Raw genomic sequence first — 16,456 nt, forward strand, 5'->3', positions numbered from 1 at the left:
CTTCCAGCTGCCAAGGGAGAAACTCGACACTTGTCAAAATCCAAAGTGCTACAACCATTCAATAAATACATGGTTAATCACAGGAGCCAACAACAGCTGAGCATGGTTTGCCTTAATAATTTAAAAACAGATGAAAATAAGGTTGCTGTTAAGCACATTTGAGATTTTTCTAAGTCCTCCTCTTTTTTTTTTTTCCCCAGCAGCCTGTTTTTCACACTAAGGGCATGCTTCTCGTCCAAAGCCACATCACAAGCATCACTCCAGTGTCTGGCAAGAGAGCTGACTCGGGGTCGGCCAGGGGTCCCGATGGCAGGATCTGGCTCGGAAGAGGGCACCGCTTCCTCATTTCCCAGCTAAGCCCAATCATAGCTCTGGAACTCCACTCAGCTTGGCCCAGATGGAAAGGTCTGGTAGAAACACCTCCGTAACAGTGCCAAAAGCCAGTAGGCAACCAGCACTCACCGCTGCAGAACCAGTGCCACTGACTGCAGCTGCTTTGAGCAGCAGAATGAGGACAGCAGCAGGAGTAAACGGTGAGCTGCAAACAGCTGCTGGCAGTGCACTCTTGTACACAGCCAGGCGAACTGGACCTTGATTGCACTGGCCCAAGGATGCCATTTCACGATAAAGCTCCAGAAGCAGGGTTACCTGGGGAGCCTCAAGTACCTCTGCGTCTCTCCTGAACCCCATTTTGCCCGTTTCACCTGTTTCTGAGTGGTTTTGCCTGGAATGCCTGCCTCCCCTCAGACACCATGTGGCTGCTGCCATAATTCATTCCTCCCAACACTCTTTCCTGAAAGCTTCCCCCTCTCCACCGAGCATCTACCACTTTCCTAATTAAGAGCTCTGTTTCATTTTGCTTGTTCTTACATCTACTGATAAGCAAGTTGTGCCCTCCCACATGTCCCCCACTGACAATCCATTTTAACTTCCACATACACCTCACATTTCAGCCTTATCTCTCGCCAGCAGGTCTCCTGCAGCCTCCTGCTGAAGGACTTGCTTTTGCTAAATACCACAACTAGTTAGTTAACTCCACTTCCCTGTAACACCTTCCAGCACCCCTTGCAAGCCTTGGCGCAGCTGCAAGCCAACAGCGAGGTGCAGCACCACGTCTACAGCACAGGGCCGCTCCCCTCCGCTCGTAGGTCCCAGAGCTGCCGGTATGCATGTTTCTTTATGGTGCTCAACACCCCGCCGACCCTGACCCCAGGACACTGCGCTCATCCCCTCAGATTTGCACCCAACACACCACACGTCTCTCTCCTGGAAGATGATCTGGTTTTCCTAAGGGACTCCAAAGAAGATTCTCCTCATCACTGTCAGGGTCACAACAACTGTAGTTTCTTCTTTCCCTGTGACTTCTCTGCCCTTGGCCAGTTTCTCAGTAACCCCTTCTCTCCTCTGCTGCACACCACAGCGCCAGCCAGGTTTGTTACAAGCTCACGTGCCTAAGGGGTATTACTGTCCAGTTGTGCTCTTTCTTCTTCAGTCACTAATGGACAGTTCTACTTATAAACCAGGTAGCATCACAACTGCAGTCATAGCTTTGCCTTCTACATCACTCAGGAGGGGCAAAAATGCCTGTCTTAGGACAGGCACACTAGGTAAATAACACCGATTTTAAAAATACAATGAACTAAGTATAGCAGACTACAAGGAAAAGCAGCTGGCTAGAAAAAAAAAAAAAAAAAAGATTAAAAAAGCTGCCTTTGGTGAGGGCTGGCAGGGAACACTGCTTCTCAGTCCTCCTCGTCCTGCTTCTTAAACAGAGCTCAGAACACCACATTGTTCACCCCTCTGAGCCTGTCAGCAAGCTACTGCTCACATAATCACAATCTTTAAGATACAGGAGGTGCACTTACCTTTCCCACAATATGTCTTCTTTAACAGGGTCACATACCAGCTGTCCTTTTATATAAGCATTTGCATCTCTAATAAACGATGAGATTGCCTGATGAAGGTGCTTTGCATCTTCCATGCTCTCGTCACTAAATTCTACTGCTAAGAAAAAAAATTACCAGGGCATTATGATAGAGAGGATGTTGTCTGTCATATGTAGGAACAATATTCTGAGACGCAGTCATTCCAGGAAGTTTGTTGTTATTTGTCATAGCAAATTTTTCTTACAATTAATCGCACATTTAATTAAAAACTCCATTATTCATGTGCACTAGGTGAATTACATCAATATATAGACAATCACTACATGTGACAAAGTATAACCTACCGGAAAGGTGTCAAACTGATTAAAAAAAGCATCTGGAAGCTGACCAAAGCAATAGTTACTGGACTTCAATTTTTTTTTTCCTTCATTATTGAATCTCTCTGTGAAGTTATTACTCCAAAGCATTTGCACTGGATGTATGTCTAAGCATTCCCCCAGATTTAAGTTGGCAAGACATACCTTTGATCTCACCCCTAATTTTGCTTCTATTCCAATTTACGTAGACACGATCTGCATTTGGAGACCTCCAAAAAGACCTAACCCCTCACTACTGACTCTACGCTGAATACAGGCACTTATAGCTAAAGGGCTGCTCCACCAACATCTAAAATAACTAGACAGACCTGAGATTTTGCAGTCTAGATTCTTCACTAGATATACAATTCCCTCACAATATCAAGCTGATCACATTAATTTTCAATAGCAACTATTAGAGAAAATACAAACTGCTTAAATTCATAAGGGCATGTCTGGGATGGGATTCATCACACCCAACTTACACACTTACATCTAAGTCCCTGGAAAGAAAGCTAAAATCTTAAGGTAAATGATTCATTGCATACTAAACAGAGCTCTGCTTTATGATGAGATCTGCTATACCTTAACCCTACAGTGCTTCTCTTCTACTGACCAAGCAGACATGAGTCCCCGCCACTAACATGGCATCCAGGTACAGAGACACGTTCACTGCATTCAGCAGGACTAGCTTCAGCAGGCAATTGTGCTTCAGGGACTATCGGCCTCCACTTCTGCTAGCTTAGGGTTGAGCAGGCTCCTCTCACCTTGCCTACACCCTCAGAAGTGCAGGTGCTGGACTGGCCTCCTGTCACTTTTACTGCAAGCTGCCATCAGCAAGAGGCATTTTTTTTGTTGTTTGTGCAGCAACATGCAATTTTCTGTAAAAGAGCACTCAGACCCCACACAAGACAGCTCACCTGACTTTGGTGGAAGTTGTGTCCACCAAGGACAGGCCCAAGTTTAAATGCGATCCTTCCCACACTATCACACCAGAGCTGATTACCTATATCAAAGTGCCATTTGCAGCCCGTGCAGTATTGCTTCGACACTTTACACCTGACCTCTGCACTAAGGTACATCCAAACTACAGTTTACAGCGTATTCCTAATCTCATCGGCACTGAGCATCACCTGTAGCTCCCACAGCAATCTCACACCTCTGCTACTGCACATATTACAATAGACTGCTTTGTGCAATGACCCAACGCTGCCCAGACACAGGCTCCTTAGAGCAGTTTGAGCAGGAGGACAGAGCTAAGAGGGCAGAAGCAGCCAGATGTGAGACCTGATCCCGGTTCCATTAGCCTAAATCCCAGAGAAGCCTAATTGGTTAAACAGACTTTCTGTAGGATTTACCCCAGTATAACTAAGGCATAAGCCTGGACCCATATTTGTCAGATTTTCCACTTGTGTGTAATTAAAAATCTGCATTACTGCCTCATTAACACTGGTTTTACAACAAGCTTTACCCAGCTTTTAAAAAGACGAAGGTACAGACTTTTAGAAAACTGAGATATTGAAAGAGATCATTTATATCCACTAAGATTACTCAACTGATTACCCTGGTTACAGGAACTCTGTAAGGAATACGTGATGAAAGTTTATCCCGATGCAGCCTGCTCTGATTAAAGCCATTCTTCTTCCTCGATTCACGGCATTTTTCTAAACCACCGCCTGCAGGCACTGCAAACCCCGCTGCGTGGGCACAGGCAAGCCCGGCTCTATAAACCTTTATCACACTCCCTGCTCCTTCCCTCCTCCACCACCGAGGGCATCATCGCTACATCATCAAAATTACAAAATGCATGTTTATTAGCACAACAAGAAACTGAAGACCACAGGGACCAAAATGTTACAGTTCACTGAGGTTCGCAAAAAATCACTGGAGCAGTTCTGGTGACCAGGAGAGCATTTTTGGGGACAGAACCCTGCTGCCTGCAGCAGGCTCTCAACCCCTTCACCTAATTGCATAAAACAAAGCCTGACAAGATGCAAGAGGAAAGGCAGTGCCCCACCACGGGGTCCAAGAGGGCTTCAGAGATGGCACCTCTCCTTTTCAGATGCAGCCAGAAGCAGCCTGGCAGGCACGTTGGTAGCGGGGCACCACGCCACTGCCTGTGGAACCTAGGGAAGATCTTTTTCCAGCAGCCCCAGGTGGGTTGAAGGGTGGTGAATCAGGCCAAGGGGACAGCCAGAGGCATCGGCCAAAAGAGGCAGCCTGGATCACCACCACTGCCCCCAGAGCTCAGCTTAACCCTGAGCGGCTCCACTCCACCAGCCTAAGCAGGCAGAGGGGGCGATGGAGCAGAGGAACCCCCTGCTGAGACACGCTCCAGAAGAAGGGTGATGTCCTGCATCAAAGCCTCTTCCCTCTGACTTTTCTCCTCCTCCTCACAAGGCATGCAGCTTTATCCTCCCTGCAAAAAATGACTGCCATGGGAGGGGGGCCCCCCACTCCCACGAAACACATACACCTGCCTGCACGCACCCCTCCAGCCCTTGCCCTTCCCTAGCTGTGGCAGTTTGGAGGGTCCCACTTTTTTTTTTACGGTAGCCCAGACCATACAAAAGGCCAATTCCAAGTCCAAGATCCATGTAAACCACAGCGCCATTCCCAACTGCCAGGCACTGCCCTCATCTGCATGCCTACGAAGATCTTTTACGGGCTGGATCCAACGAGCGCGGTAACATCACTCGAGCCCCCAGACCTGGATTTCAGCAATTACAAAAGGCTCTCCTTCCCCAGCAGGGATGGCAGGAGCCATCGCCAACAGGTTAGACTACAAAAACATTTCTGGGAACAAACAGAAGGTGCTTGGGTTCTCACTTCAAATAAAAATACTTAGGAAGTAGACAGCAAGACAAAAAGGAGTGTGGTAAACTTATTTTTAGACCAAAGTGAATTGATGGCAGGGACAAACTGACAGGCTGCATAGTAAATACCTGGCTCAGCAGAGACTGACTCTGGCTCTTTATCAGGCAGTGAAGAGCTGCACCCTACATCACAAGGCAGAGGTGGTAAGTGCAGCGGACCTCTGAGCAATCCTTATGTGCCACTTGAGTTACTGGCACTGTACTCTGACATAACACCACCATATCCTTTCAAAGCCACCTATATTTGCATAGGTAGCCCTCTGCTTTTAATCACAGGAAGGCGTTTAACCTAGAAGTAAGGCAAAAAAAAAGGGGTCACGTCTGTCTCACAGAGGTTCAAATGCAGCCAGTTGTCATGCAGCAGCAGAGAAGACCAGCCTGCAACCCTCTGCTGCAGGGCTCCAGTGCTACTGCTTGCTCTAAGGCAGGCTTAGAAACTGCCAGGCTTTTGGCTTTTGTTTACAGGACAAACATATACGACAGCATTGTAGGTATTAGCTTTTTTTCCTCTTCTGTGTTATATACACGTTTGTTCAAGACTCCCAAGTGCCCCAGCTGCAGCCGGGGAGCCACTTATGTGTGCACAATGTATTTCACCTCTTGACAGAGACCTAGAGGAAACAGCCAGGCATGCCACTGTCCTGCAGCATCGCCCCAAAGCAGCCAGGCATGCCACCATCCCGCTGCCTCAGCCTGCGGTGACAGTGCTCCCCGATGACTGCCCCCATTCCTGCTCCAAACAGCAGCTTGTTCTGCAGCGAGCCTCCCACCTGGACGTGCTCCTCCCTTACTACCAATGTGGAGGTCAGCAGTTAACAACCAGCAGTCTCTTTACTATCCCATGCTTTGAAATATTCCAGAGATACATGGCATGCCCGATGTCCTCAGCTGCCTTAGGAGAAGCAAGCTCCACCAGGAAAATCAGACGAGTGGCTCCTGTGAGCAGCTACAGGTGTTAACACGCAAAAAGACTTTTCAGCACAAAGGCCGCACGTCTATGAAGGTTTGCAGCTCGCTGCACACCGATGGACCACAGCAAAGCCACAGAGCCTTAACTACGCCAGCTCTCCCAGTCATGCTACTAGAGGTGCTTTACCCAAGGCGGCTAGAGACCTGCTGAAATAACACAGCAGGTGCTGTCCCACACTCCACCATTCCCTTACCGCGTCAGGACAGGCAACGAGCCAGATGACCCAGCAGTGGTTAGGGAACTACCATCTGCTTTTGGCAGGCCCCAATAAACTGGTAAAAACACTATCCGTACAAAAATCTCTTCCAGTTCAAAGTAGCATCTGCCTGCTGGAAACACCATGGTGTAGACTGGGAAGCTGACAGAATCTCCCACACCTCTTCCCACCAGCAGTGCTTGTCAGGGTAAGACGATCGTTAGGTTATCAAGTGCTGGTGTAAGTGAGTTGCACTGCACTACAGAAATGCTTGAACACTCAGTAACTCCACGGGACAAAACATGGTAACACAGCAGGGAGATAAAAAAAGTTATTAGCAAGCCCTTGTCATACCCTGTGGGAATATAAGGCAAAGCTCTGCCTAGATATATCTCAAAAAACCAGCTGATCGTGACTGAAATACAAGGGACTGCAACAGATGCAAATCAGAGATGGAGGTAATTCATTAACTGAAAGTGCAATTAACTGAGAGTTGCAATTAACTGCGGCTCAGGAAGGTATTTAGACAAATGGTTATGTGCTGTGCTCAGTAAAGATGCTTTTCAAAATGAGAGCCAAAGAGCAGCCCCACAGAGCACTGCCAACCTTTCCTCCTGCCGGAGGGGAACTGCAAAGCACCACAGGGAGAGCTCGCTCCACCACCGCACCTCTGCATCACCAGCCTGGGAAGCACGGGTGGAAAGCCACGCACCTCTCATCAAATAAGGGTGTTTTCCTTACCTGAGCTGTATCTGCTGCGCAAACAAAACATCCTGAATTGATCCGATGAAAATTTCTTCAGGAAATCCTAAACTCCACCCACAAAAAAACAGCTTCAGCATTTTATCAAACAATTTCTTCAAGAGTTGTTCCACCCCCTTACACTAGTTTCACAACATATTTCAGACAAACTAATGTGACAACCCATCTTTGTAGTTTAAGATAGGCATAAAGCTCTAAACTGTAACACTGGTTTAAAGCCTAAACTAAATATAATTAATTCCATGTAAGACAGATGTGCATACATATATGCAAGAATAAATATACACACAATATCAAACATAAGACAGCGAAAAGTACTTTGCAGTTATAATCAAACACACACTGTATAACGATCTTTGCAAAAAAACCAAACTGAAATTGCCAGACTAAGACTGGGATACAATCTTGCAGGGAAGGACAGCTTCTAAGTTTTGTAAACTTTACGAAAAAAAAAAAAAAGATTTCTTGAAAAAGAAGGTAAGTGTACTTTTTCTGCACAACTAAAATATGAAGGAAAACAGGGAGTAAACAAAAATAACTTTATTTCAGTATTGCTAGAATTTATCTGTGTTGTATGAAACCTCATTAATTTCACCCTCATGTTTATATAGCTTTACAAATAATTTACTATAGTAACCAGTAAATTATTGCCATTACTACAAGCATAATTAATTTATACTAATAATATAAAGAACTTGCTTGGCAGGTACACTCATAAAACATTCAATCACTTCCAACTCTGCCCTCAACAAGGCTGGACACTGGCAGACTAACCAAACACTGCATTCCTGCCTGTTTGGGTTTTTTTATTATTTTTATTTGCAGATTGGTGATGATAAATTTGTACCACTGAAGTGACCGAAACAGAAAAATCATAAGGAGAAGTCAGTACAATTGAGAAAATTTGGAAAGTGTCCTTTGCTTAAAGATGCGCATTTTGAAATTTAGCTTCTTCCACCAGACTAAAGCAGCCTGAACACTGCAGGTAGCAAAGCATCAGCAATGTGCGGTCTTTCAAGTGAAAGTAGAAACTGAGGCAATAACAGCAAGCTAAATCAAGAAATAGACAGTGATACTGTTTGTTTTGGTGGGTGGGGTTTTTTGGATTTTGAGGGTTTGGGGCAGGGGTGTGTGTGTGTTGTTTTGTTTTTTAAATAAACTCTGTTACACTGAGTGTACCCAAAGTGCCCAGAAGCTTTACACTAATAAATAGAAGTAGAACAATATGAGTAAAGTACAGAAATAAATTCAAATCTGGAAAAGGACCATCTGAACTAGAAAAACCAATTTTGCATTTCATTAAAAACGGAGTCCAGAGAAAGTATGACAGCTCTTTGAAAGCAGGTTGCTCAGCTGTGCGTTACCCCAACGTGCTTGATTTTGGGGGTCAGAATTAATAGCTGTTTAAAAAAAAAATAATCAGAGAAGAGGACAAGGGGGAGGGAAAACAGGGCAGATGGATGTGGAGGGTGCGGGGCAGCTGTGCCCAGGTGACAGCCTGGAATGCAGGCAGCCAGCAGCAGGACCAAGGGCAGGTCCCGGACAGGTCTCCCCTCTTTTGCAACAGGCATAAAGACTTCCACACAGGGCTTAACTTTCCAAGATGCAGGAAGGCTGCACAGGAAGAAAATTTATTTCACTGGACTGAAAAATTGCTTACAGGGAAGGATTAATACTTGTTAGCTGTATCTAAGGGCCGAAATTAAAAGTGGAGACCGCAAGGGAAGAGAGACGGACTTGAAGTTTTTTTGTTTTCTCAACACAAATAAGTCCCACCGCAGACATGAAGGGGAGCATTTTTATACGTTACTTTTAACTGCCTGCATTGCACTCATGGCCATTTCTCCACCCTGTCCACAACATCTGCTGAGACTCCGGAAATTTCCATGAAAATTGTGAGTGACGGGTAATTTTCCTGGGGGAGACAAGGCTTAGCTGTACCCAGACAACATCAGGAGAATTAAGAATAAAGCAGCTCATATTGAACTCCTTTTTAAAGGGATTTTAATCAAGTCTTCTGTGAGGGCAAAGGGGAACATATGTGCTGAAACAGCCTCTCAAGCTTTGTCTAAAGGATGGAAATTACCCACTTCCAGCAATAGGCGTCAGCCATCTCGGGAGCCACCCTTGCACCAAGCACAGCTGCATTGCACAGACCCGGCAGAGAAACCCTGCTCTAGGCTACACCAAAAACTTTGGGACGTGGTAAAACAGGACATATTCACATGGCTTGTGGCTACCAAAAGAAAAAGCCCTCTGGGCATCAGCAAGGTCACTGTATAAAAATAAAGGAGAATACGAGCAAGCACTGGCATAGTGCAGTTGCAGGACATCCAACAGCTTCCCGACAAAATGCTGACACTTTGTCCCATCTCACCCAAAGCAGAACAAGGGAAAATATCAGTTCTTTTCTAAGTCCCAAAAGCATATACACTACTAAGAGCAGGCGGACAAGAACCCATCACTATCGAACAGAGTAATTTAGGTTGGAAAAGGCACTTGAGATCAAGTCCAGCCATAAACCTATAATGCAGAAGTCTGGGCACAAACGTTGCTCCTACAAACACTCTCAGGTCAGCAAGATCCACGACATAAGCAAACACTGAGTCTGAATGGGTTTCCTACATCCAGATCCACAATAACAGGTACACCAGCACTACAGAAACATTCCACTTCAGGTCTTTCACCGCAGCATAAGCACATGCTCCAAAGTTTTTGAGAAAAAGAGAGCTGTGATTAACGTTTACATATTACAAATATACATTGCTTCAATTCATAGGAAGAGATTACCTTAATTGATACGTAGTTTTTTAATGATTTGGACATTTTTTCTTGACTTCCTTTAACATGCAAATGCCCTAGAACAAAAGAAAAAAAAAAACAAAACCAACACACAATCAGGATAAATGAGCACACTTCTGAATGCAAAGCAAATTAGAGACTGCACTGAGACACTGGAAACGCTGGAGGCAGCATATGCTGTGATGGGCACACACCAACCATTTCAATGCAACATGTAGCATTTTTCAGCAGCTTTGCCTGCAGTCCTGCACACCTCTCAATTCTCAACTTTCACTGGGTGAATTAAGACACAGTAAAATAAAATGTTTTTTTAAAAATATCCAACAAAACACCACCACCACGAGCAGAAACATTGATAAGGAAAAAACAAGAAGTCTCCCTGCTCAGAGTTGACGATAGACTGGTAAAAACAAGCAAGCAAATACTTTGTCTTCACAGAAAAGTGCCTTATCTGTTACTCTTGACTTTTCAGCAATATTTTAAGACCTTTAAAAGATCTTCCGGTGATCTTACATCACAACATTCTTGAAACTCAAACAATTTTCTGTACTTACTACTTGCTGCTGGTGGCTGTTACGCTTTTTTTAACTCCAGGTTTATTATGCTGGTTCAAAACACCTTTACGTGTAAAATTAATTTTCTGCACCTTCCCTATTTTCTCCCCCCTTCTTTTTCTCAGTCTTCAAAAGCCTGGAGGGAGGGATTCAGCTATGACGCCCAATTTGAACTAGCTTATCTTAAAATGCAGTCTCTGAGCATTACTAGAGCTTTCAATACCCACGCTGACTGCTGTTCTGCCGGGCTGTGGTATAGGAAAAAGGCAGTGACCATCTCCATTGCATTTAGGAGAGTATGCAGAGCTCAGCTTCGTGACTGAAATTTCTGTCAAAGCAAGACAGAAGATGGGCAACCTCAGGCTGCACGCTCCCGAGCTTCATCTGTGCCAGCCACAGCACCACTGATGGAAAACAATTATTCACAGCACTGGAAAGATGCTGAAGACTTAGCCAATGAAAGACTACTCAGCTTCATTTCAGAGATGTTAAAAGCCTTGATTGGCTTCTCCTAATAGAAGGAGCAATCCTGTAAGTTACCAAGCACCCACAACTAACGCAATTTTCAGGCACTTCATGACGTGCAGGATCCAGCACTTCATTGTACTCAGAGGCAGACTGTTAAGCATGAACTCCTCTTACTCTGTACTACCACATCAGCGCTCAGCATTCTCTCAGGTTTGGCAGTCCAGCATTACCAGTGCCTCAGAGTGCTCTGCAACGACAGCATATGATCAGGCTTCTGCTTTTACAGGTGGTGGCAGAGGTGGCATTTCTTGTTCAGCAGCCCAAGCAGCTGTCTGCATTTTGTGCTACTCTCCGTACAGTGCTGCTTTTGCAGCCTTGCCTGGAACCTCCTCTCTTCCACAAGCAGATAAAAACCCCATTACACTCATCTGGATAGAAAAGCAACATGCTCAGACCCAGCAAATGGACATGAAAAGCATCTGGTTTCACTTCTTAACTATTTCTAACAATGAGGCAAAGCAGTGGGAATTCTCTATAAGAAGGCTACCTCCACTCCTACCCCATCCACCTGGAAATTTACGCTTGCACAATACACACTATGGAGAGTAGGATAGAATCAAGAGATCCGTGCATACATAAACCGCTACAGCAGAAGTCCATGATCAAACAAAAAATCTCATTTTCATCGTATTTGTCCTGAGTGCTAGCAGGTGAGGCCATTTTCACCACTGCATCATTAAACTTGGGGCCCTCAATAAGAACACTCAGGCTGTCAGAAGCACTGGACAACTGCAGCTCTTGCAACAAGTAAAACCCGCAAACTTCTCCTGGAAGGAGGGGAAGAGCAAGGGTATAATTATTTTATTTTTTTTTTTCTTTTGCAAAGGTGCCTAAATATTGACTGACTTAACTTTAGGCAGCCAAGCTTAAAATAGTTTGTTTGTGTTTTCCTAATAAGGTACAGGTAACATTGGAATTTGAAATAATATTCTTCTTCAAGAGTTTCAGCACTTAGAATGATTTCATTAAAGGACCACAAAATACAAGGATTTTCACAACTTTGGCTTGGCGCTCTTCCCAGAGTATAAGTAGTCTAAAAATAAAGTCCTTATAAGAAGATTTATCCCCAGTGCAGGGATTTTCTTCCTCTAATGGGGATTGCTCCTCCAATTCTGAGCCTGCTAAAATTCTGAAGTCTGTTTCCAGAATAAATTGTTTCTGAACCCGATTCATTTGCCCTAAATAATTCATACTATCGCCCTCCAGCAAAGTTTTCTGACTTAATCAATGTAATCTGTCAGCTCCTAGAGAACCTCAGTGTATAAATTGCCCTTGGAATTAAGTTCGAGGGTGTTTTTTCCCCCCCCAAGACAAATTTACTCCTCTTTAGTTAGTTTCAAAGAATATTTCTCCTACAGTATCAATTCCACGCTTGGAAAGTCAGATTCACTAGCATTCAGCAGAAAGCTCCACCTGGCAGAAACCAGTGCATCTCTTTGGAAGTGCAAACAGTTTTCCAGCACTTCAGGAGCAAAGCACACCCTGGAGCATGCACCGCCCTCTGGACAATTGCTATTGATTTACAACAGGCTCTACACTGGGAATTGGAACTAGAGTTCAATATTCATTCCATACAGTACAAATATATGTAAAAAAGGAAGCTCAAGTAATTCACAGAGTGTACCACAGGCTTAACTCTGCAGGTCTTAGAGAAGCACTCAAAGAGCTCAGCAAGACACCTTGCACAAAGTACTGTTCAGCAAAAGAGACTGCAGATTGGAACCTGACTTTCCACTGACTTCAGCTGACCATCCAGAACCACCATGAGTGCACCAAGAAGAACAAACTTCACCAAAGCACTGTCATGTAAAGGCAGCAAGGAGCAGTTCTACCTGATGCCAGGCAGTATTGTATGCTGAAGACCAAGGGAGTAAAAGACACTTTCATAGAGTTCAGTCAGGCATGGGCAGTGACTTCACTTCTGGGGAAAGAGAGACAAGGTCTCCAACATCCATGAGCTACACCAATACCAAGTCACTCATACTCCATAGAAAAGCAGAGACACACTGAATTTGGTCAAAGCACTACAGAGGATTAAGGGACCATAGTGGCAAGACTCAGTATCTCCACTTTTCTACAGAGCTGAGGGGCAAGTGACTTGGTTTTATGTAGCTCAGATTTCAAAGATCTTCTTAGCTCTACCCACCAGCAACCTCATTGGCCACACCTCACCGGAGTAGACCAAAGCATCTGACACACTTGGTCTTCAGCATGAATCTTGTTTCTCATAGCCATTACTAGGCATAATGCTACTGGTGGATAAAAAAAGCTTCCCAGAAGAATTTAAGTAGTTAGAGGGATACAAATTGCACACCTAGAATGTCCAGTGGGTGGCTGCTGCAGCAGAGCATCTGCCTTGCAACGCTTCCCCCACACTTCAAACCATACAAACATTCCAGCTCAGATATTTCTCTGCAGGATCACAACTTTGTGAGCTTTGTCAGTTCATGTATCTTAGCATTCTCTCCACTCTTCTTTCCAGTACTACAGACATCTTATCATTATTAAAAGCCTTTCACCTATTTACAGACACAGGCTACGTTATGCACTTTTGCACGCTACTGAAAAATAATTTTTAAGCCCACAAGCAACTGGTGCCTGGAGATGTTGGAAAACAAAGACTGATTTATTCTGCTCCCAATGTTTTTAAAGCATTACAATCAGCTATCTCCCCACCTGCCACCTCTATTCCTCGCCATCAGATACTGCAGGTTCTGGTTCTAAGACAGCAGGAACTTCTGGGTTTTAGAACTACATAAACACATATAGAAAGTATCAATTATTTTCATCTTCTTCCTGAAGGACTGTTACGGCTAAAATACAATTTAAAAAAGATCACAAAGGGTACCCTCAAATTTTGAGGAAACTCAAATGAAAGGGAATGAGATTGTACAGGAAAAACTCTTCTTCCCACATTTTTAAGTCAGATGTAAACACTGTACATGGACAATGCATGTACAGTTATTAGTTGGAGACTTCCCTAGGTGAAACTCAGGGCTTTATCACTGTAACTGCTTTTATTAATAAAGGCATTAATTCTACATTTTCAAGATTCATTCTCATTTATGCTTCTTCATTTAGTGAGGACAGGAACTTGGGTCACTGTAGTACAGTATCTGTTTTCATACCACAGAAATGCTAAATCTTAAAATCCGAACCATTACATTTGTAGAGGCCTCTTGGGCGATTAGTATTTTACTTACCAGAATGCAGAAAGTAATTCCCCCATTGCTCACACTGATGATACACCTCACACTGTGCAATTTCATTTTCATGATGAGGAAATGCAAGATCTATTCCACCAGTATGGATGTCCAGCTGCTTTCCAAACACTGCACTGTAACAATATTTTCCTGGTCGGTAAGTAGAATACTACAAAAGGTTTTTACAAAAAGAAATGCAGAAAAGAATAAGACAAAAGAACGTAAATTTAAGCGTACAATTTAATGACTGCAGTTTTAAAACAAGACTTTACAATGATCTTGGATACCAAAACTGCAGAAGAACTTGGATGGACAGGACCAATATCTGCCCGCAAAATTCTCCTCAGCAGGAGCAATTATTTTTTCTAACTTAAAGAATGGCAAGCAGGATGTCTCCTTGCCTTGTTCTGCTATAGTTTCAGAATCAGACAGCCACCTTCATCTGCGAAGTTAAAAACTTCAAAGTAATGAACATGTCTGTAAATTTGGTATTATTTTTCTTTACCTTGTACCTTTTCTGTAAGAGTTCAGGCAATGACTGTAGGCAGTCATGATAGAAAACGCTTAGTCTTATACTGTTATAATGTCAAAAGAAAGCATCAATGCCTCTGATCTCCCAAGGCCACTCCTCGCAGCCCAACACCACTGCTGCACCAGTGCAGGTCACCCACGGGCTTGCGTGGCACAGGTCTCTCTGCAAACACTGGTGGCTGGAAGTGAGGTATTCACGTGGCAGTGGGACTGACCTAGATGCTCTCTTGTTAAACACCAGGAGTCAAGGCTGCTACACTATCCACTGTTCCAGCCAGTCCCTGCTAGGCCACATTGGGCAAAATGAAGTCATTAACTTGCCCATATGATAAACCGAGAACACAGGGAGGTAAATCAATGCTAAGTGCCCAGAAACCAGGGACACTCAAGGTGGGGAAGATACAAGGTCTACACAAGTAGAAGACAAAAGGCAAGGCCCACACATGCATGCACGCGTGTGTAAACATAGATACACACAGTCATCCCATATGTCATGTTGAGAAGTTACTCCTGGTTGTCGGCTAGGTATTAATACTTCTGTCCCTTTTTGGGACAAAACACCCTGGCTCATGATGGCTCTGCAGAAGCTGTTGGGGCACAGGAAGAAAAGAAAACAAGGAGAGAAGACAGAATAAAGACCAGCTGTTGGCATTTCCCAAGCTCATGCTCCTCTGCTTCCTCCTGTCTGCTCCAAAATCAGCTTAAGCACAGATCTTCCCGGGAATGGCCCTGGCTCATGCCTTCCCTTGTGACATCTACAGAGGAGCACTAGCCACTTGCTGTCTCCTCCAGCATAACTATTAAGAGCTGGGGAGAGACAGATCTGCAAAATGCTCAAGGGCAGGAGGAGCAGCCCATCTCACCGCAAGGGAAACCCCAGAGAGGAGATCAGGTACAAGCCACAGCAGGTGGTTCCCTCCTCCATGCCATGCTAGAGACCAACGTCCTTCTCATTCACCTTCCTCAGGCATGTTTCAAAGACTTTAAATTAATTTGCCTAGCTTGCTTAAAATGCCTTATGGTCTTTGACAAAAGAGCTGGGTAAGTAGGTATTGCTTAACATGGGCCTTGGATAGCTGACCTGGGACAGCAAAACATTTTAGGTAGCTTACCAAAACAAGCTTTCCGTTTTTCACAGTCCAGGATTACTACTCTTAGATTCTGCATGGGTCAACTCTCATTTACATGGCAGAAGCCTCATTCAGCCACGGTAAAAAAAGTTTTTACAGAAATAAATGCAGACTATAAACAGCACCATGTTAGCAGATAAGCCATTTTGTAATTGGCATTTCTTACCTGTGCACTTCTGTCACAGGTTGCACTTCAAATACAGCACGCTTTTGTGCACTTCAGTTGCCTTAAGAACTGTTTCACAGTGCTGAAACTATTTACAGACAGCAAATCACCCTTATAAATGCTTTTCACAATGTTAGAAATGACTTAATCTCAGGTGCACCAGCAAAGCACATGAAACAAACCTAAAGTACCTGTTCCATCTGCTTTCAGTTTGGGTTGAAAACGTAAGTTAAATGGGGCCAGATCTAAATAATTTGTTATTAGCTTCCAAAAAAAGATCTGAGACTAATGTGAAACTAAATATCACCATCAATCTTCCAGGAGAGAAGATTTAAAGTCTCTTTTTTTAATATACAAACTAATAGGTCATAAGTTAATACAGTGCAGGACAAAGTATTACTATTCTCTGGAGAAAATAAAACTCCCAAATTAAGAGCAAATTAATATAAACGAACTACAAGCAAAACAATACTATGCACAATTCACACCATGCCCA

At 44.1% G+C, this 16,456-nt stretch overlaps 1 protein-coding gene across 2 annotated transcripts in view; it reads right to left on the reverse strand.

Annotated features, from left to right (window-relative positions):
• Window positions 1-16,456, reverse strand: part of CARS2 (cysteinyl-tRNA synthetase 2, mitochondrial) — a 39,555-nt gene that overhangs the window by 10,715 nt on the left and 12,384 nt on the right. Inside the window, exons 8-11 of one of the 2 annotated variants that reach the window (XM_037375733.1) lie at window positions 14,134-14,267; window positions 9,837-9,904; window positions 7,026-7,092; window positions 1,866-2,001 (exon numbers count right to left, since the gene is read on the reverse strand). In XM_037375733.1, the coding sequence (XP_037231630.1) occupies window positions 1,866-2,001; window positions 7,026-7,092; window positions 9,837-9,904; window positions 14,134-14,267 (405 nt within the window). Of the gene's footprint in view, window positions 1-1,865; window positions 2,005-7,025; window positions 7,093-9,836; window positions 9,905-14,133; window positions 14,268-16,456 lie in introns of both variants that reach the window. The other variant, XM_037375732.1, reaches the window with a different exon arrangement.

This window comes from Falco rusticolus, chromosome 2 (genome assembly GCF_015220075.1).
Source record: "Falco rusticolus isolate bFalRus1 chromosome 2, bFalRus1.pri, whole genome shotgun sequence".
NCBI classification, from domain to species: Eukaryota; Metazoa; Chordata; class Aves; order Falconiformes; family Falconidae; genus Falco; species Falco rusticolus.